The sequence below is a fragment of the Prionailurus bengalensis genome, chromosome E4 (genome assembly GCF_016509475.1).
Source record: "Prionailurus bengalensis isolate Pbe53 chromosome E4, Fcat_Pben_1.1_paternal_pri, whole genome shotgun sequence".
Lineage (NCBI taxonomy): Eukaryota > Metazoa > Chordata > Mammalia > Carnivora > Felidae > Prionailurus > Prionailurus bengalensis.
The window spans coordinates 60,631,557-60,653,954 of NC_057360.1; the positions used below are offsets into that span (position 1 = coordinate 60,631,557).

General features: G+C 46.8%; 1 protein-coding gene across 3 annotated transcripts in view; it reads right to left on the bottom strand.

Moving 5' to 3' along the window:
* Positions 1-591: 591 nt before the first annotated feature.
* Positions 592-22,398, bottom strand: part of PBX1 (PBX homeobox 1) — a 295,831-nt gene continuing 274,024 nt past the window's right edge. For all 3 annotated transcript variants that reach the window (XM_043568957.1, XM_043568955.1, XM_043568956.1), the window contains one exon: positions 592-5,811. Coding sequence is in view for 2 of the 3 variants with exons in the window: in XM_043568955.1 (XP_043424890.1) it covers positions 5,719-5,811 (93 nt within the window). In the remaining variant the exon portion in view is untranslated. The remainder of the gene's footprint in view (positions 5,812-22,398) is intronic.

The following is a 22,398-nucleotide window of genomic DNA, read 5'->3' on the forward strand; positions in this document are numbered from 1 at the left end:
CCAAATCCAAAGATCAGGGGCGCAATATGGGTGCAAAGAACGGGGAGAGATGCTTACATACGATGGTAGACATCACGCATGGAGATGTGCAGATCTACTAGAGCGACATCTAGCCTACAACTGGGTATGATTCATCACCCAGATTCCTTCCTCTAAACCACCTCTCGGGTACCATGACTTTCCAGCTACTGTGATTTCCCAGCAGACAAAGAGAAGGAAAGGGAAGCCACCAGGTAAAACAGCTGTGACTTAAAAACTTAGAATCTATTATGGAAAATCTCCCTGGTATTTCTTTTAACTGGTGCCTGGTGGGTGGCCCCCAGTCGTAGCTAAGCACACAAGATGGGGTGCTCTGCCCGCCCGCGGCACAGCTCATAATTGCCCGTAAGAGCTCCCTCCCTACTTCTTCCCTTCCTCCCTTCTTAGTTCACAGGTGAGACAGGTGGCTCATGTGGTCATTCGCCCCCTTGCCCTGGTCTGGAGCCTTTAAAATGATTAGGGCCACAGTGTAAACCATAATCCACAGTAACACAGCCCTAGTTTGGGTTGCCAGCTCGTTAAGAGAAGAAATTTACACAAAATACAAGTGTATATATTTTTTGCAACAAAAGAAACTATTTATTTGGAATATGCATTACCAGTACAAATTAGGAGACTGTCAAACCTACACCGTGTTAGTATCATTAGAGAACACAAGAGTTCAGTTGGAATCAAAAGGGACCGAAGCCTGTGCTCTCACAGAAGCAGAAAAGCTTAAACTTTCAAAACCAAAAACAGAGCAGAACTTTGTAGGTTTATACTCTGAATAATAAGAACAGGGGAGGGGAGCAGGAGAATAAAACCAACAACCAAAGGAAAGCACTTCAAAATCATGGAAAACGCCAAAGGAAAGAAAGGAAGTCGTAAGAGAGGAAAGGGGAAAAACATTGAATGTTTTATTAATTTTAACAAAAGGAAAAAAAAAGTTTACAAAAAATAGAAGATTCCAGAAAGCTTTGAGCTGGGTGTTGAAACCGTAAAGGTGATGTGAAAAGCTCGTCATTATTTTGTTGACTCAGGAACAAGCGTGCAGGTGTGTGGGCAAACACTGGCAAACCTTTGTTCCGCGGTCCTGCACCGTGGCCTACACTTTCCTTGCTTATGTTCTGGTTGCTTTCTGGACACTTAATCATTTGTTGAATGCAAGATATTTATAATAAGCTTCTTCCAGATCATACTGCTTTCTTTTCCCCTAGAACTAATAAAAAACATTCCAAATCAAGCCAGTTTAACCGTTTGCTTGAAGCAGCCGCCTACATCAGAGACGTAGAAGAGGTTTGTCGTCAAGAAATCAAACTTCACCTCTCGCCATTAAAAGGAGAGCACTGAGTCGGGCTCGATTTCTCAACTCTTCGTCCAAAATCAGGATTCAAGAGATCAGTAGGCCGACTGACCGACCCCAGGGATGGCGTCCTGGATCGAGTCTATGCAGCCAATGGTCCATCACACCAGGATTTCCTGTGGGATGCTTCTGGAAGAAAAATCCTCTCTGGTTTTAAGAGGGCTCATGGAATGTTGTTATTAATCAGGAAGAAAGAAAGCACTTTGTTGTGACATTCACAGGCAACAAAGGGCGAAAAGTCTTTCCCTTCCTTATAAAATGTCTCCTGGACCGACTCGTTGAATTTGTAAAGGGCCAAAAGGAGAACCCAGGTCCCTGACTGTGTTTTTCTCGGGGACTGTGGGAATGCCACACGCTCTGGAAATACAGGGGAGCGATGTGACATCACGATGGGCTTCATCTTTGTCTTTGAAGTCAACTGAATTCCGGAGCAAAATAGAAGCACAGGGAAACCGCCTACTCTACCAATGTCATCTTTTCACATCACCTCGTGTACATATTTAAGGAATAAAAACAGCAAGAGCATAATCCTGACAATTAAAAAAAAAAAAAGCACCCCCCCGTAATAAACAAACCAAAAATAACACAAAACATAATTTTTTTTGTTTTTATATTTTAAAGAGTAGGAAGAAAGAAAAGAATTTATTTCTGGGTCTCAAAGTTAATAAACATAACATGTTAGGTTGTACCTATGATGCTTCACTATCCCAACCTTTTTTTTTTCTTTTTTTTTCTTTTTTTAGTTTACAAAATGAATTACTGTCACTTTTAAACATTGTGAAACAGGAAATGAATGTGCACAACTCGACACTTTTCTAGCATTCTTGAACTAATTCACAAATGCAAGAAAATAAAAGAAAAATGGGGGAAATGATGAATGTAGGTAGTCTGGCGTGAGAAACAAATGCAGGAATGATGCGTATTGTCACAGAGAGAAGAGGGGAGCCCCCCCATCCTGTTTTGCGTGCTATGAGGGTCATTTTTTAAAATTTTTATTATAAACACTATTAAATCCAGACCGCTTTTTTGGTTTTTTTTTTTCTTTATCTGAATATACAAGAACATTCATTATCAAATGTTCATCATCAATACTACAAAGAACGAGACACAAGTCGCAAGAAACAATGGAAAATGTTAATAAAGCTGAAAGAATCGTCGAGTATTTTTTTTTGTATTTTTTTAAGTTTTTTTTAAATTTGAGTTTCTGTAGTTTCATCTTTTTTTTTTTTTTGGTATCGAAGTCAGGTTTTTCTGGGCAGAAAAATAAAACTCAGAAGGAAAAGAGGTGGGGGGGGGGGGCGGGGAAGGTACGTGAGAGAAGTCGACCAGCAAATAAAGAACCACCACCACAGCAAAGTAAAAAGAATCAATGTAAGGAAGGTGCCACTTGTCACAAAGTACTGCACAGGCGTCAGTTTCACGCCAGGGGAAGGAGTCAGGGATGAAGAGGAAGAGGTGATGAAGAGTTACAAGGTGGGCAAACCCAAGGGCTACTTTTTCTCAGGGGAAATCGGCTGCCAGGGAAGATGGAGCGTTCTCGCTCCTGTCAGAAAATGCAGGAGTCTGGGGCACATTTTGGTATCTGTAGGATTGACCTAATGTGGATTCCCAGGGAGCTGTATTTCCAGAGGCACGCTCTCTCCGTCCCCTTCCTTCTGCCGCCAGAGATCCCATGCTTCGCTTACCGTTGGGGGATCTGGCGGCTGCCATGTTGGACGTGATGGAGGGCGTGGAAGGGAGGTGGTGGAAAACTGGAGCAGACAGGGCGGAGAGAAGTGCTGGGTTGGGAAGGTGCTGGGAGAGGTGAGAATCAGTGCACACTCCGGCGGGAGAGAAACTGTCTGTGCAAATGCAGCTCTGCTCTGCGTCATCAACTTCAAACGGCAATGACTCAACCCAAATCTGGAATCATTCTTCCTGTGTCCCAGAGAACCCTTTTGGGTCTCTTCTGTACTGTGCTCAGTCAGCCATGTGTTGCAACTGTCCTCCTGTGTGGGTGGTTTAGATTCCTGATGCTAAGCAAGACTCTCCTCTGGCTCTACAACTACGGGGTGGTCAGTCACAAGATGGCTCTTGCCAAGAAGCCTCCCTACCGAGCCCTGTTCTGATTGGGGCACAGGTCAGCAGACACAACCTTTCCACTGCTTTTAGTCATCACGGCCTTATCCCATCTTGCCAAAGATTTACTTTTTGCCTCTCCTTCAAATTCACACACCTTCCTGTTTCTTAGGTAACCCCTCTCCCCAGTACACACAGGAAGTTTCTATTCCTTACTGGAGTGCCATGCACGATTTCCATGACCTTGTTAGATGGCCATCCTCACCTCTCAGGGTCCTATATTTCTCCCACGGGCCTCTCGAGCAGAGCGCGTGTGACAGGGGACTCCGTACTTACAAGGCCACGTGCTGGATTCAAATACAAACGAAGAGAACCGGGCCCTATTCTTCTAGTTTGGAGGCTTCTCTCTAGTCTATGGAACCACACAGACCAAAACAAACAAAAAAGCAACACCATCCCTTCCTTTCTTTGTCATCGTGGCAATGACCTCAGGATACTGATGCTACCTAGATGCTGGAACAGGGAAACCGTATGTTGCCCCTACGTGGCATGAACTGGGTTAGTTTGGAGATAACACCTCCCCTGACTTCACGTTTACGGATCGCATACGAATGAAATCAATTTCTTCGGTCTCTCACAAGCCTCTTGGTAAGCCACGCCTAAGAATCCCCATTTCACAGATGAAGAAAATGAGGCACTGAGAGATCTGACCAACCTGCTTCCACTGAGTCAAGTTACAGAGCCGCCATCGTTCCCGCTGGCACAGCTGGCTAGGAGGAATGTAAGCTCAGGTGACACTAGTGAGTAACTCTTCTCTCAGACATTCCCGGGGAATGAAAATGGGACGATTTCACGGAGAACATCACCGCCCCTTCCCCCATCGCTCCCAGGTCTTCAAATGAAGCTGGCAAAACGTGCCTGGGCCGTGTGCCCACACAACCCCTCCAGAACAAGAATGTGGCGCCACGGAACACTCCGGACAATTAATGCAATGTCCCTAATATAAAAACAAAACCAGAACAGAACCAAAGCCATTGCAGACGTTGCTAAGTACTGTGCGTGGCTCCCTGAGAGTCCAGAGGTGCTGGGAACGGGAGGAGCTTACACTGCAAACCTGGCTTCCACCGTGATTGGTCCCGTGTATGCAGTTCTGCGTGCAAGCCGGGGGGCCGCAGGGCCTGGAAGGTTCAGGCACGTGCGGTTTCTCTGTCTCGGTGAGCCTCGCTCAGAGCCGCCAATTCCCTCTCCTGGGCTAATTGCTGCGGTTGCTAACCTGGGTACTTTTGCAAGCGGCCTGTGACGGATCTGGAGAAAGTGAACGTGTGAGACCGCGCGCGTGCGTGTGCGAGAAGGTGCCGTTGAAGGGTTTCAGGGTGAGAACGTTCTACTCTGTAGCGGTTCGTTCGTCGCCATGCCCACTCGGATCTGGTTTTGTGGTAGGTTCTGGACCTTGCTTACTAAGAGTTGCATGGTCTCCAAAGACTGTGCCTCTGAAACCAAGAGCTGTTAGGAGGAGGAGGAGAAAGTCTCCGAGAATTCTGCCCTTCTGGTTGCTTCCGTCCTCTCCTGCTGCTTGACTTCCTGCCTGGGGATCAACCTAGTGGAGGTGAGACCAGAAAATGTGGCACCTTTAGAAGCCCAGCTACGGCAGTCCCCAGGGCACAGCTCGGGCTGGGGAGGAAGAGGAAGAAGTGTTCTAAGCGGAGCTGGCCCAGGGCGGGGAGAGCAAGAGAAGGCAGGGGGCCTGGCATGAGTGGGGGAACGTTGCGCATTCCTGCTAAGAGGTAGTGAGAGTAAGAAGAGAAACTGAGAAGGGCTGCCTGTTCACAGAGGGAGCGAGGGATCCGAGTGAGGTAAATCTGGCTCCTCAAACCACCAGCGTGAAAACATACAAACACGTTTATTATTTTCTTTGTATTTTCTTTCCTCTTTAAATTCCTCTAATGGTTGAAAATATCCTTCCGTGACGTAAGAGAGGGCGGGGGCCCCGGGAGTCTAGGACAGAGGGAAGGGGCGGGAAAGATGGCGGGCACCAGGCTGACAGCTGGAGGCAGGGAAGGGTGGCTTCTACCCAGAAAAAAAAAAGGGAAGAGAGTATAAAGAAGTGTCCAGATTGGCTGAAATAGCATCCCAAAGAAGAGAAGAGAAGGAGACTCTTATTGTGTTTGCTGATTGCTTCGACCTCCAGTCTGACCGCTTCAGCGTTGGGAGAGAAACCCTCCCTCCTGGCCCTGTCCCGACTGGGGCACAGGGTCAGCCGGGATGCGATTGCTGGGAGATCAGTTGGAGGTATCAGAGTGAACACTGCCAGGGCCTTCTGTAGGGGAGGTCACTGATGAAGGGGTAGTGGCATCCTGCCAACCTCCATTAGCCTAGAAGGGAAAAAGGGAGAGAAGTCAGTCTTCTGAGATTGGGTGGCCATTTTGAGCAGACAATGACAACAAGGCAACTTGTGTGAAGGGCCTAGCACGGTGCCTGGCACATAGGACGCTCCTCGGCTGGGCCGCTATTCTTGTGGTTGGTAGTACTCCCTCCACCCTCAGAGGAGTCTGGGCCCTCCCATTGAGCCTTTGGACACAAGGTTAATAGCCCCCACTTCTCGAAGCTATTTGAAGTCAGTTCAAGCTGTCAGATGATCATGGTGATGCTCTAGGGGAATGACAGGTCGAGGGACCCAAGTTCTGGTTCCGACGCTGGCCATGGCTAGCTGCTGACCCTGGTGAAGCACTTCTACGTCTTTGGGCCTCGGGCTCCCCCTTAGAAAAATTAAAAGGTTGCCCGAATGCCTTCTAAAGCCTTTCTATGCATGTTCCGTACGTTAGGGGATTCCAGGCACCTGTTCTGTGCAAGGTTCTGTATAGATGCTATTGGGTATACAATGACGAGTGAGATACGGTTCGTGGCTTCAAGGAGGTGGATAAGACACGCATGTGAATGAACTATCATTCAAGGCAGAACCTAAGAAACAGTACAACCCAGTTGTTATGACAGTTCAGATGAAGGCAATACCTCATCTTGTTGGAGCATCAGGGAAGGCATCATGGAAGAGGTAGTCTTTGAGGTGAGCCTTGAAAAGTACAGAGGGTGATTCAGGCAAATAAAACAGGCGAAAACAAAGGTGGACCAGGGACTGACCTACACAAACATATCTAGAGAGGTGGTGATCCAGGAAGCTGTAAGTTTGATGTATGTTTATAGATCATTTTTCTAAGACTCTAAATCCAGAAGCATCCAGAAATGGAATTGTTCTGAAAGGATTTATTTTGATGACCACCCCTTTCCAAAAATATCCCCCCGTTAAAATGGCTGGAGGATGATTTGCTAGAGTGGTTAATTCACGATGCATAATTCAGGACTGTTCATGTATTTTAAAGCACTGAAATATAAGTGAGCTAAGATGCCTTTTCCCCCCCTCAGTTGCTGTGTTCCTTTGGAGTTAATGTACCTCAGCTCTAAAAATGTGAATGTTGAACAGACCAGGTCTTGGGCATTCTGGGTCAATTATTTTCTACCGTACTCTCCACTCATTTTTTTCCCTGAAATATTTGGGGTACATGAGGCAGGTGTTATTATTGCCACTTGGGAGGGGTCACAACTTCCACTCTGGGATACTCCAGGGCACCCAGGACCTACATGCAAACGTGTTCACATTTCATTCATAAGAAAGCAGGGGTGCGAGAGAAAAGCGGGCTTCTGGTTTATGACTGAGACACACGGGCTTCTCAACCTTCGAATCCGGGCTCCTTTTCCTCTGCCCTTCTCATCCTCTTGGCTTTCTTTTTCACCGGCTCACCCAAAGGATGTTCCAATTTTCCCGGGAAAGCCGGGCTTTTCATTCAAAGCAGCTCCCACCAGTTACCTCTACACGAGGATAGATGTTTTTCCGCACCTCCCTAAAGAGCAAGCAGGTCTAGATACTAAGAGGGCAAAAGATTAGCCTGGCCAAGGGCATTTCACCTCAATTGGGGATCCATGAATAATTGCATGAAAACCCAAATCTCCACCTCCTGACCTAGTCAGTAGCTCCTCCTCCCCCTCTCCCTGCCCAGCACATTTCTCTTGCCCTTGGTGAGGGATCGGAAGGGGAAGAACGAGGAGGAAATGGGAACTCTTTATTTCACAGCGATTCTCTCTGGGGCGCCTGGGTGACTCAGTTGGTTAGGCGTCTGACTCTTGATCTCGGCTCAGGTCATGATCTCACGGGTATGAGGTGGAGCCCTGCGTCGGGCTCTGTGCTGAGCGTGAAGCATGCTTGGGCTTCTCTTTCTGTCTCTGTCTCTCTCTGCCCCTCCTCCACATGCTCTCGCCCCAAATGAATAAATAAGGGGCGCCTGGGTGGCTCAGTCGGTTGAGCGTCCGACTTCAGCTCAGGTCACGATCTCACGGTCCGTGAGTTCGAGCCCCGCGTCGGGCTCTGGGCTGATGGCTCAGAGCCTGGAGCCTGCTTCCGATTCTGTGTCTCCCTGTCTCTCTCTGCCCCTCCCCCATTCGTGCTCTCTCTCTGTCTCAAAAATAAATAAACATTAAAAAATAAATGAATGAATAAATAAATAAATAAATAAACATTTGGGGCGCCTGGGTGGCTCAGTTGGTTAAGTGTCCGACTTCGGCTCAGGTCATGATCTCATGGTTTGTGAGTTCAAGCCCTGCGTCGGGCTCTGTGCGGACAGCTCGGAGCCTGGAGCCTGCTTCGGATTCTCTGTCTCCCTCTCCCTCTGCCCCTCCCCTGCTCATGCTCTTTCTCTCTCTGTCTCTCAAAAATAAATACATGTAAAAAAATAAAAATACAAAAAAATATTTAAAAATATACAACTTCTTTCTGGGTTGTATAAAAATATACAACCATCCTTCTGGGGCCAATACCCTGTCATATGATCATAATCATATTAATTCAGTTTCCTAACGCAGGTTTGTCACAGGGGTGGCAAGAGGTTAGTCTCTCTTCCCGACCAAGAACATATATATTCTGGTGCCATTTTAGGAGGAGTGGGAACAGCGATTATACTCATTTTACCCCAAAGAAAACTCTTTAATGTCATTTATCTTTTCTGATTACAAAAGATAAGCTTATATAAGATTTTCAAATACAGTATTTGCAACTGGATATGCAATATAATATTTGGAAAATAGAAAAAGCATGAAAAACAAAATGCGCAACTCTCAAAATCCTACTGTGCAAAGATAGCCAACTATTAGCATTTTGACACCTGTCTTAAGAATCCTTTTTTTATATGTGTGTGTTTAGCAGAGATAGATGGATAAATAAGTAAATGGCGGGGTGTGTGTGTGCGTGTGTGTGTGTTTGCTGAGTAGTACAGGATTTTAAAAAAACTTCACAGAGCTTCCTGAAGTACAGGGTCATGAAGCAGAGAATAAAGTGCTCGCACAAGAAGAGAAGACTCACGTATCTTGGAATCGACCTGGTGGGGGACGTGTAGATGTGGAAACCCCAGGAAAGCAGTCTACATCCATGTCAGAGTACAAGGCGCAAAAACGTTTCACTACATCGCGCTCCTAATATGTCACTACTCTTACCATTATTTAGCCATGCTTCAATTTCATTAAAGTAACAGTAAGCGGTGCCCAAAGTAAAGCCATTAGTAAAGAAAATGAGCCCGGCGGTGTCTCATTCGGAGGGATTTGGCAAGGCATCCTGGACTGACCAGAAGATTCCAGGAGACTCCTTTTGATTCGTGTGTCTGAGATGAAATAACTCAAGCAGGAGACGTTTGAAAAAGTTTTGTTTTCTCGGACCAGTGCACACGATGCCAGAGGGTAAAGGAAGCTCACAGATGGTAGAGACAGGAATCAGTTCAAGCTGATACCAAAACTGGCATCTTAATTATCCTAGTTGGCCCAGTGAGGAAGAATATATAAGACCTCTTAAAAATAAATAAAATCAATCTCTTTTCTTTCACTCCCCCTCTATCCATAAACACACATGCAGACACACACAACTTCAGAGCGGGCGGCCAGCTATCGCCTTGTGCCCGGGGCCCCTCAACATTAACACTGAAGTCCTGTATTCCTGTAACTACTCCCCCCACCCCCGCGCCCCCCGCTAAAACCTCCGTGATCAGAAACTGCGAGCAAGCCCAACTTCGCCAGGTTTCCCGTAAATCACTCTGGCTGCTTCGGCGGCGCTGTTCCAGCCTTAATGCAAGCCGTTCAGAGGCTGCTCCGTCTTGGGAAACAGCTGACCTCGCTTACTGCCACGTTAACCCTGGGGAGCAATTCCTTCCCGCTTCCTGACTGCGGGTGCATATTAAGTAGGAAACTCCGCCTTTGTGTGTTTATTTATCTCTGGGGCGGGCGCAGGGAGCAGGGAGGATGGTCTCATTAGCGACCGTGGGGGCGGGGGGTGGCAAGAAATAAGACTTTCCTTCTGATTTTTCTTCTGCGCCCCAACTTCCGCCTTCACTCATCTTCGGATGCAAACCTCCCTTTAGAACAGACACACTCCCTTCAAAATGCTGACGTCGGAAGCGCACTGAGGCCTCACGGGGGTGGGAAGGTGAAATCTGCAAAACCAAGTGTGCCCTTGTTATCTCTAGGAACATGCCTCCTGCAGGAGCCTTTACATTCGCAGCTAGTCGTACAGGAGATTCTGCGGCCTGTGGCCTGGAAGCGAGGCCTGATCTCACATTTAATTCCACCAGATGAAGCCTAAGCCAGCAGCGGGCTCATCATGGAACCTCCTGGAGGAGGAAGCCAAAGGAATACACAATTAGGACAAAATGCACACGGTTTCCCAGACAAGAAAACCCGGACTTTCAAACACAAATTAGAGAAAGGGATTTGGGAACAAAACATTTCAGAACAAACAAACGACTGTGGACTCCACATCCTGCCCGAATGAATCTGGCACGTAATTGATATATACCCAATGTTGCTGGGACCCCCTCTAATGGATAAGGCGCAGCCTGCCTGTCGGACGAGGCACAGCGAGCTCTGAGGCCAGGGATGGGGCAGTGGGGGATGGGAACACCCACCTGGGTTCTCCTGACCAAACGCGAGACCACGGAATTGTCCCTGAAGCCCCGCCTTCTCTCCCTCTCTCTCTCTGCCACCTTCCCGAGCCCAAACAAGGGCCACCTGCCTCTCCCCTGCTGTTGAGGATCCAGCACCGCTTTCAGCCCAGAGCAGTGGCTGCTGAGCTGAGAACTGCTAGTCCCACCCTCCGCTCCTTCCCGCTCTTCCTCTGAGCTTACCTTAGCAGCACACCGTTGATGCAGAGAATTCATCACCTGATGTGACAGCCCGAGCGAAGCCTGGCACTAAGAAACTCTCATTTGCAACCCAGAAATACGCTGAGGTGCCACAAACTGGCTGATGTCAGCACCAAGGAGAGCTCGATGTGCATATGGGCCAGATGCCATTACCAGAGATGCCTTCGGCGTGGGTGGGGAGGCGGACGTGCTCCAGGCCCCCAAAGGCCGGGCACTGGTGGGGCCGGCCAGGAAGAAAAACAAAAGAAACGGGGATGTGTGCTCCCTCTCCATGCGGACAGGCATGCACAGACAAACACACATAGCCACCACTCATCAGCAGGGATGCTGGCTCACTAGGCGGGGCCACATCCTAGATCGACCACTTTTCCAAGAAGCTCGAAGAACAATGTTTTCCTGATATGCGCACACTTTTCCCAAGATTATACCCCGAGCATTTGCCCTTGGGGACAAAACAGTCAAAGTTTCCCCGGAAAGTCTGACAACGGTTAGTAGGTGCCGGCCCACTCTGACAACCTCTGGTCCTCCCTCCAGCTGCCCCCAGAGTGATCTTCCCAACATGTAATTGTGATCTCCCTCTTTCACCTTCAGTGGCTTCTCATTAGCCTCCAGATGAGGTTGAGTGTCCTCATCAGGCCCACAATGTCCTTGATCTTGCTCACTCTTCAACGCAACCCTTGTGTTTCATACTTCAACCGTTAGCAGGCTGCTAAGAAATTCCCGGAACAGAGGAGTCAGTTCATGCCTGCTTCTTTCCCCTTGAAGACCCCAATTATCCAATGACATGCCACTCACGCCTTGTACTGTTCTTCAAGACTGAAGTTAAGTATCCTTGTGCCCCTATCTGCCCCCGGCAATGTCTCTTCCTCCTGCAGGTTCCCCCCCACCCCCCGCCCACATTCTCTGTATGCACCTGTATCACAGTACCCGGGAGGCCATATTGCATTTGTTCTTCTATATGTCTGCCTCACTCATCAGACCACGACGGGTGGGCTGTGGAACTTTGCTTCCGAAGTGCCTGCCACAGTGCCTGCCACAGCACAGACTTTAATAAATATCTCTTGGAGGGGCCTACGAAGAAGCACATAAACGTTCAATGGCAGGCACTCCAACGTTCCTTCTCCATTGTGGGCTTGGAGGGATCCACGGTAGCAGATCCGGGACCTCCGCGGTTTTAGTCTGAATACACGGAAAGAGCTTGTGAGCACCAAGAAGCTACTCAAGCGATAAGGCAGAGGCAGTGCCAGGTTGCAGGGTGATGTCTACATCCAGGAAGTGAACTCTTCTCTTACTCAGCAGACATCAAGGAGATCTGGTATTTCACCCTAGATCCCAAAAAAGGAACTATATGATTAATATTCATACTGTTCTGTACTGTTTCTTTAAAAAACAGTTGGAAAAAAAACAACAACAAACCCAAACACTGGATCCTGCCTGTCGTGGCTCCACAGCTTAGCTCACCATGTCAACAAGGGCTGTTCTCCAAAGGGCACGGGGAGGGCCTGGCATCTGGACTGGCCTCCCCGTTGCCTCCTCCGGCTTAGTGGGGTTCACGGAAATGTACGGAACAGACACGGTCCCTGTGTGGCCTGCAGGGGCTTTTCCCATCTTTATCCTCTCTGAGGCTGAGACCCCCACGCAGATCCAGCTTCTATCACCTTGGGATCTGGGAATGGAGCCGCCAGAGAAAATAGAGGATGCCTCCCAAAGCTGGGATAAACAACAAGTAACTGTTTAGTGTACCTCTGTCCCGTGCAGTGTCTAAATTCACTAGATCTGGGCATCCCTGCTGGGGAATAACAGGTACACTCAACCCAAAAGATTCCATTCTGGCTCACCCGGGTACCCCAGGCAACTCAGAATCAATTTTGCTGCTTGTCCTGCTCTGACCTCTTGCACCTGTTTCTTTGTACAGGTACTTCTCTTCTGCGGCTAAAGCCACCTCTGCCAAATCCACGGCCAGCTTCTGCGTAAATTCCCGCTATTTCTGCCAGTTCGGCTAAGACGGAGATCGTGACTTGCTCTTGCAACTCGAAGCTTGCTCTGGAGCCTCAGCTCACCAACTCCCACCTGCCATCACATTTCCCCGGAGTCAACCCTCTGCTTGGATTATCCCCATGCTGCTGGCCCCAGAATCCCTGTTTCCACGGTCCCCTGACCGCGGAGGGTGTCCTCCCTGGTTGCCACCTGCCACTCGGTCAGTCCCTGGTGAGCTTCCAGCCGGGTCCCACCATGCCCTCCCTTTCTAGGCGGGCCCCACCGCAGTTTCTCGAGCCTCGAGATTTTGCCCTGAAAGGTCTGTATATGTTAAGACAAATCAGCCGTTCCTGGTGGAGAACAGATACCCTTGCTAACCGAGACTTCAGTAGTTTCGGCTGAATAACAGATCGCCCACTGCCCAAGTGAGGGTCCCTGTTGCTCTACAGATGAAGTCCAGCGAGAGGCTCTTGGCCTTTGCCCGCCCCTCTCCTCTGGCCTCTAGAAACCCGCGTCATCTTCCACGGCCTGGCCAGAGAGCCACCTCCTTCCTCTTTCAAGGCACACCATCACCCACTTCCCTAAATGCCAGGACCCCCGACTTTCTGTCCCTTCATGTTGACTTTTAACCATATGCAGCTCTTATTTATTTAAAGGTCTATGTGAGTACCGGCTCTTCCTCAAGGTCACCATTTCATTCTGATCCACAAATACGTCTCCAGTGCCTGCCCCGTGCTACACACCGGGCATACAGTGGTAGATACGACACATCTGACATCTGCTCTCCCGCTGCCTCGTGGGACACAGACATTGTCTCACCTCGTGGGACACACCTCATGTGTCTCACCTCATGTCCCACCTCATGTGTCCTGCCTCGTGGGACACAGACATTGGATAACTTGTCAAAAGGACAAACGTAGATTCTAGGTGGTAGTAAGTGCGAGGAGAGAATATAGTAGGGACCTCATTGCACTCGGGCTTCTGGGAAGTCAGCCCAGAGGTGAGCGGATACAGACAAGTAGAAAGAGGGGCAAAGAGGCCGCTGGGCAGAGAGAGAATCCTTTCCCAAGGCTCCAAGGAACTGAGAGGAGGCCAGAAGCAACGGAACCAGGAGAAGAGCAGCCACGGCCGCAAGATGGGGCCGGAGAGTGGCAGGGCTCCATCATGCCAAGGCTTGCAGGCCATATGAATGGCTTTCGTCTTCAGTCTCAACGAGATCACAGATCATTCAGCCACAGGGCCTCTCAGAGAACAGGGATCACGTCTCACCGGGAGCCGCTTGGTTAAGTCCTCGAGTTGGATGAACAGAGAAACGAATGCTTTGAAAGCTTCCGTTGGCGGCCTGCCCTGTGCGTGCAAGGCCGTCGGGCCGCCGGTGTCCGTGATAACTGCATAGTAACGCACGGATTGTGGTAGCGATTCTCTTGCTCTGGTGGAGGAGTCTCAAATGGTACACAAACCCTGCGGGGGCTCCTATTCCTACTTGTCAGGTGAGGAATCTAGGACTCAGAAACTAGAATTTGCCAAACGCAGTCCCCGCTCTGTGCCGCTATTTTAGACACTTCAAATTTGAAAAGGTCGGGCTGCGTGACACGTGTGGGCACCACACGCGAAGCGCGGCTTAGGGCTGAAGGCAGGGGATTCGGGTCTGTGGTTCCCCTTCAGGGAATCTTTGTGCTGTTTAGGAAGATGCCGGAACCTATGAGCCACAAGACGGCCTCAAAAGAGTCTTTTAGGGGATTCTGATACCGCTCACTCCTAAGCCTCAGTCCACCTCACCAAACTTGGTTTTGGACAAGACAAGCTCTACTGCCCTGGGGTTATGCCACTGCGGGTAGCGCCATCTTGCTAGTTAATCCTAAGTCACCTTATCCGGAAAGGCGGGGTCCTGCTCAAAGACCTGTGGAGTAAGTTTGGTGGCCATCGACCTGGGAGGAGCACGGACTCTCCATGACCAGTCGCTGCCTCCAACCTTATCTGGCACACACTCTAACTGCTGCCCGGGGGGGGCCGGCCAAACCCAACCACAAGACCATCGACTGCCACATGGTCACCGGGCGCCACCCTGCCAGCACCCCGCACCACACGACTCAAGTGCACATGGAGGTCGACTCTGAGATCAAGACCTATGATGGCACCGTCTAAGCTTCGTCGTTTATTAAGTCATCTGTTGTGAAGGCCCACAATCGATACCGTCCTGTAAGGCGCTTCAGACACAGAGGATGGTTTTGGGTGACCCTTTCACAGCTCGCATGGGAGATGAAGTAGTGTGAGTTTCCAAGTTCATCCGTTGGGTTGCTTTCTTATTTCTGTTAAAAGTGCACATAGGACGGTGACACATAACGTTTTCACGTCCCACCGACTTACGGAGTCCCTATGTTAAATGTACACCACGAGTTAAAAATCTGTTTTATTTAACTTTGCAGAGTCAAGGAAAATAAGTTCAGCTTGATTTAGCTAAATAGAGGTGCCTCAGTGCAGAAAAGTATTTATATCTGAATAAACATCCTCTACGCTCAGACCTGCAGAAACCAGCACACATCCACACTTAACACACATCCACACACAGTGTTCACCAACAGGCAAAGTGTCGACACACTTTGTCATATTTACATAGAGCCACTACGCATGTAGAAAACGCAACACCTGAAGAATGCATATAGGAACACGCACACACGTGCACACACACACAGATGCTGCTTCTACTGGAAAAGAGGAGCTGTGTAAGACAACAGAACATTGCATCTACTCATATGGCCAAATCTGGATAATGCAAGCAAAGGGTATTTTTAAACACTTTTTTTTTAACTCTCAGTATAAATTATCTGACGGGCTGATTCTCCACAGCCCCAAGTTCTTCATTTTATTTTTGCAACCTCTGATTTTGCTTTGGCTTTTCTGAAAGGCTTTTACTTACTCAGGGCACACACAGAGATCGTATACACACCTTCACCATCAACGGTAGCCGTGCACAGAACACACACACGCGCGCGCACACACACACACACACACACACACACACACACACACGCATGGTGTGGACCTGGAAGCTATTTACCATCACACAGGAAGCTAAAGCCCCTTACACTTTTCTGACCATCCAAGAGACAGCAATTACCCCAGATTATCAGACCAACAATGACATGCCATGTAGAGAGAGACACTGAGCCAACTCTGCGTCCCCAAGACTGGCATATTCAAGTACACTTAGGACATTAATAGCAATTTACGTGCCATCACTGAGACAAAGCCACAAAGGCGCCACTGGCAGCCTCTTATTTTGAAGCCTGTTATTTGTGGGAGTTACAGGCTATAATCACAACAGAAACTTTCAAAACCCTTATCTTCTGTGACGCACCAAATCTATTTCAGAGTCATAATTGCTATGTCACCGGAGAGTTTGCTGCTTAATGCACTCAAATGCCATTTAGTGTTTGCAGGGTCATTACAGCTCACAGAAGAGGGGGGTGGATACGGTGGGAAGCTGTAGGGGAGAATGCAGACAGAGGACGTTGAGGGGAATGTGCTAGAATGGGGCACTAATTTATTTAAGGAAGGGTATTGTTGTTTTGAGAATTCCACTTACTGACAGAAATGAGAACAAGGGCTTGAAAACAACCTATGGACTGGAGAATTCAGAATTCATGGATCCCCCCCCGCCCGAGATCTTCTGTGGATGCTGGGGAGTGGCCTCTTTTCTTCTGGGATTCTCAACCAGGTGCGAGAGTGGGTTGATTTTTTAAAGTTTAATTTTTTTTTCCCTTTTACATTGTTCCAGAAACCTCCGCAGTGGGAGTCTTCCATTGGTGCTGTGGGCTTGGGAATCTGACCTGGCTTTTCTGTATGTGCTCTGATATGGAGCCACGAGGGCAGAGGGGGACAGCGCCAGTGATGTGTCAAAATTCAACAGCCCAGAAGAATGTGCTCCCTCACAGGTGGCAGGAGAAGATACCAGGAGACTGATACGGCAGCCAAACTACCAGAAAACAGCCTGTCACTCAGAAGACCATGTTTTAGACCTAAGTCGAGCTAAGGTCATAAGAAAGCTTGTTAAATGTCTGTAGCTTTCTTTCTTCATCCGGGGTACAAACTAGCCAAGGACTTACTCGGCAAATCCTAATGCTTCTGGTAGTGTTAGGGTAAACTGTCCAGGAACATTTGACTGATTAATATATCTCTAGGTTTTCCAAGAAAACTCTTGGGTTCTACTTGATAGCCCTGAGTTCTTTCATAGACTAGAAATATAGAAAATGGTAAGTGAATTCAGATTGCAGGGTTATTATTATTATTATTTTTTAAAGACCAACACCAGTATCACTTATAGATTTGCCTTTAGTTTTCCTAGGATAAAAATCCACCTTTCATGCTGAAGAACTTTCCACAAAAACAAGACAGAATGAGACCTGGAGCCTTATTCCACAAGAGCCCTCTTCTGCTGAGAAAGAAGAGTTTTCTCTATTTTCTACATGTTGGAAAAGTGCACGATGGGATAATAACCTCCTTGTATAAAAGTTCTTAGAAATCGATACAAAAAGATGAACATTTCATACAAGGCTAACAAATGAAAGACGTTCAATCTCACTAGTAATCAAAGAGATACAAATTAAATTAAAATAAAAATGAGATGCCGTTTTATAGTTTGATAATTGACAAAGATTAAAAAAACTGCTAAGACACTGTTCCTGAGAGTGAGGAAGCAGGAATGATCGTAAACTGCTGCTGGGAAACATACATGCATAGAAGTTTCCAGGAGAAAAATTTGCCATACATCACCACAGCCTGAGACTAGTTCATATCCTTCGATCTGGCAATTCCATTTCTAGGAATTTATTCAAGGAAATAACAGAAAATATACAGTGAGTCTTCTGTGCTATGATGTTTACCACAGTGTTTTTAATAATAGTAAAAAAAAAAAAAGGAAAAGAAAACAGCTTGCATGGTCCACTGTACAGATTGATTAAGTAAATTATGGACTTTCCCTATAATAGACTCCTATGTGGTTATTAAAATTATGTTTGAGAAGAAATCTTTAGTGATACGGAAAATATTCATAATATATTTTTAGTCAAATAAGTAGGTTACAAAATGATACGTTCGATACGATCATAGCTTTTCTACACCTACACAAAACATACTTACACACAAAATGCTAGAAAGCTGGAGAGCAAAAAGTTAGCAGTAACTTCCTTCCATGTGATTTTCCTGCATTCTCCAAATTTTCTATGTTAAATATTAATTTTTAATCAGAAAATAAAAAGTAAATGCAGGAGTGCCTGGGTGGCCCGGATGAGTGTCCAACTCTTGATTTCGGCTCAGGTCATGATCTCACAGGTCATGGATTAGAGCCCTGCATCAGGCTCTGCACTGTTGGCATGGAGCCCGCTTGGGATTCTCTCTCTTCCTCTTTCTCTGCCCCTCCCCTGCACTTTCTCTGTCTCAAAATAAATACATAAATGTTAAAAAAAAAAAAAAGTAAATGTAAAATTTAGACAAAGCGTGTGCGGGAAAGTCCACATCTGATTTAGGTCTTTGTCTTGTGTGTTTGAAAGGTCTTGGCCAACCTCCAGAGCTCACTGGAAAACAAACCAGTGCAATCAATGGTCAAATAAATATAGGTCGGAGGCCTTTCTTAGATGGAGGGAAGTAGGACTCTTGCTTAGAGAAGAGAAAGTTATCAAATGACTTCCAAACTCTCTTCAAACTATAACTACCTGTGAAGAATGTTAATCAGTTGTGTTTCCCTTGCCACAAAAAAATAAGGTCAAAGAAGGCAAAACATAGCAATCAACTTAGATGAGATGCAGAGTTGCTTGATTTTCCCTGCCCTAATGCCCAATGCAGTAATGGGGTAATAACCGATTCCAAGAAAATGCTTGCCAATCAAATGAATGGGCGAATGAATGAACTGTGGATCAAGCTCAAGGCCACAGAGACAACACCTGTCCCAGAAGAAAGAGAAGTTGGAGGTAAAGGATGCATTCTAGGCTGTGATAAATGGGAAGGAGGATGAGGAGCGGGGGGGGGGGGGGGGGGGGGGGGGGGGGGGGAGATGAAAAAGAGGAAGCAGCAGCAGCCATTTTCGTGTGTGGGAAAGACATTCTGAACAACAGAAACACAAAAATACGTGTGTTTGTGGGGATTCTGGGCAAGCAGAAGATCCAGTCACAGGCCTTCTTGCTGGTTTAAAAATAAATAGAGGGAGAGGGAGAGGGAGAGGGAGAGGGAGAGGGAGAGGGAGAGGGAAGAAGAGAAACATCCTGACTACAGGTTCAAGGATACTCCATGCAAAAAGCATGCATTAAACACCTACTATGTACCATGCCTGAATTGAAGGCTAGGATACAAAACTAGGGTCCTTCTGTTTAGAAATCAGGGGGCCTAGAGAGAAAGAAAAGCAATCAGAAAAGGACTCCCATTCCAACCCAGTGAGCTAAGTACTACGTAGATCCAGTCTGCAGGGACGGGGAAGTCCTTCTAGCAGAAGATAACTCTGAGCTAAATCTTTTAAATTGAGTGGGATCATGAGATCCTTGCCCAATGCCATAGATTCTGGGCTATGGATTCTATCGCTTGAGAACTTTAATCGGTAGGAATTGCCTGTAGGAAAGGCCAAACTCAGCAGGACAAGATGCGGACAGAAGGGACATTTACAGCACCAGGCACTTGCAGAGCCCGTAGTCTACGTGGGAAGCGCCAGGCCAGGTACTTGAGATTTTCAACAGCGAAATCAATCACGCTGGACAAGGAACAGGAACGGACACCTACACGCCTGTTTTGCTCACCTTCCGTTCTGTTGTTGTGATTGTTCTGATGCCTGGTTTTGCCTCCCTCTGAACATTTTTTGTTTCCATTTGGAAGTGTCCTACTTGTTTTAATAAACTTGAATTAAATAAGATAATGCATATAAAGTGCCTAGCACATGAGAAGTCAGTAAGTGTTAGTTATTAATACAATTATTAACTGTCATTTTAGCCTGTTAATTTTCTATCCTTAGTGTTTTTTAATTGTTCTTTAATTTACGGCTTTATACCACTTCCTTATTTTATTACCACTCGATCTGTTTTATAATCTTTGTAAGTATGTTCTTAGCTGATGTTATTTATTTTAACTACTCATCCTAGCTTATTTTATGTTTTTATTGTTCTCCTTAGTAATTGTGTTTCCTAATTGCTTTAACTTTCACTTTGCCACTTCACATGCGATTTCCTCTTTCTCCCACCATGTTGTTCCTCCTGTTGGTTCCCCTGTCGTTCGTTAGTATACTTGTCCTTCCTGATTCTGTTCTTCTTTCCTCGCTCTTTTTTTAAGAATTTTTCTTAATGGAAGTATAGTTGGCTTATTTCCTAACTCTTTGAATTTACTATTTGTCACTCTTTATATTTAAATTTTTAAAGTTTCACTCCTATTCTACTATCCTTGTACTTTGTTGCATTTAGTTTTTAATGTACTGAAAATGCCAAGCGTTCAGTGTCAACAAAGAGGAGGGACGGTCCCGATAGAAGTCGCGGCAAAGCAAGGTGATCTCTTCTTATCCTTCCTGTTGGTCCAGGAGAGACCGTTACTTCTGTAGTTGTTCTCCCAGTTTCTTTTTTTTTTTAGTTTATTTATTTATTTGGGGGAGAGAGAGCAAGCAGGGGAGGGGCAGAGAGAGAGAGAGAGAGAGAGAGGGAGGGAGGGAGGGAGACACAGAATCCGAAGCAGGTTCCAGGCTCTGAGCTGTCAGCTCAGAGCCCGATGCGGGGCTCGAACCCACGAACCGTGAGATCATGACCTGAGCTGAAGCCAGACGCTTAACTGACTGAGCCACCCAGGTGCCCTTTCCCCAGTTTTTTTTTCTTTTTTTTTTTTTATTTAAATTTTTTTTTTCAACGTTTTATTTATTTTTGGGACAGAGAGAGACAGAGCATGAACGGGGGAGGGGCAGAGAGAGAGGGAGACACAGAATCGGAAACAGGCTCCAGGCTCCGAGCCATCAGCCCAGAGCCCGACGCGGGGCTCGAACTCACGGACTGCGAGATCGTGACCTGGCTGAAGTCGGACGCTTAACCGACTGCGCCACCCAGGCGCCCCAGTTTTTTTTTTTTCTTAACGCTAATCTTCCCCCTCTAAAGCCATTATTTAACATGGGTAAGCTACTGAGGTAACAGGCTAAAATTTCCTCTTCTATTTTACTGTCCCCAAGTTAAAAAAAAAAAAAAAGATTTCTCTTGATTTCATATCTAGATTCCTCCAACAGTCTTGCCATCTATTTTAATGAACCACCCTATTTCTCCATGAGGAGACCCTGGGCCTAAAGTTTCTGCTCTCTCTCATGTATGATCACCGGGTCCCTGGCTAAGTTGGTTAACCCGATAGGACACAACAGCAGAGACATATAGGCCACATCCAGGGAAGGACTTTCTATGTGATTTTTAGATTTAATTTTAGTAAGAGAACCAACTGGTCTTAAGCATTCCATGTGCCACCCAAAAAAGGATACATAACATAACAGTCATAACTGAGTTCTCATTCTTTTCCATATCAGCCAGGCTCTAAAATATTTATGACCAGGAAACGTAACAGATTCTCTGAATGGGAGGATCGTGCCAATTTCCTTTACTTAACATAAGAGCTAGAGGTTCAAGGCTCCCTCTGGACAGAGGGAAAGAACAGAGGCCTTGGAGTCACTTGGCCGGGTCCACATCCAGGCTCCAGCCCTTTCCGGCTGTTGGATCTTGAGGAAAATGACTTAATCTCTCTGTCTGTTTTCTCATCCACGAAATGGAGAAGAGAGTGTTAATAAAAACACTAGACTGTATCAGGACACACACTAAGTGTTCCAAGTTAGTATTCTCAGTATAGGTATTCATGTAAGGTCAGGTTTGCCTCAGAACTTTAAGTGTGGAGTTAGCTGTGCCTTGGCTCTCTTGCCCCTCGGAAAGGGCACAGAGTGTTCAGTAGATCTCTATGACTCCCAGCTCTGGCATGAGAAGGGCCTGGAGCTTCTCTCCTCCGGGTCTCACCCCCTCCAGTTATCCCCTTAGTCTCGGGGTTGGCGGAAGATGGGCTTGCACACTCCCGTGACAGGTCACTTTCCCTAAGGAGGAATAATTTTGGACGGGCGTGTGGCTTTGAAAGATAATAGGTTTGTATACATTTGGCTTCTGAACTGGACTTCAAGTTAAGGGGGCTAGAGAAGAAAAGGGAGAAAAAGGCAGAAGATAAGAGGGGATCTATAAAAGCTTCTAAGCGAGAAAATCCACTATAATTTTCAAATATCATTAGTGTCTGTTTTCATGTATTTCAAAAGTTTTAATTATGGAAAAGGGAACACAAGTCCCTTTAAAAGCAGTGATATCAAGTCCGAACCTAAGGCGGGTGTCGAATAAAGCATCCAATTTGATGTAAGGTGGACTTCTTAGCGGAGTCTGACTCTCAGGTCAAGCGAGGGGGCGAGTGGTGGCGAGGGAGACATCTGATGGGCTGGAGAAACACAGACTATTCTATGGACAATTTGTGCTCTGTCCTTCTTTTTCCTTTGTTTTTGTTTTTGTGGACTATCACAAAACCCGAAAGGGAAAGACACAAGAAAGTAAGGGCAGTAAACTTCTATGCAAATGTACGATAGTCAAAGCTCAAAAAAACATACACTTCTTCTCTGCACACTTAAGTGTGTAAAATTTTACCTTGAAAGAGAGAAAAAAAAACTGTGATCAAATAGTGAACTCTAGTTAATGATACACATACCAGTAATGTTTATTTAGGCAAACCTGT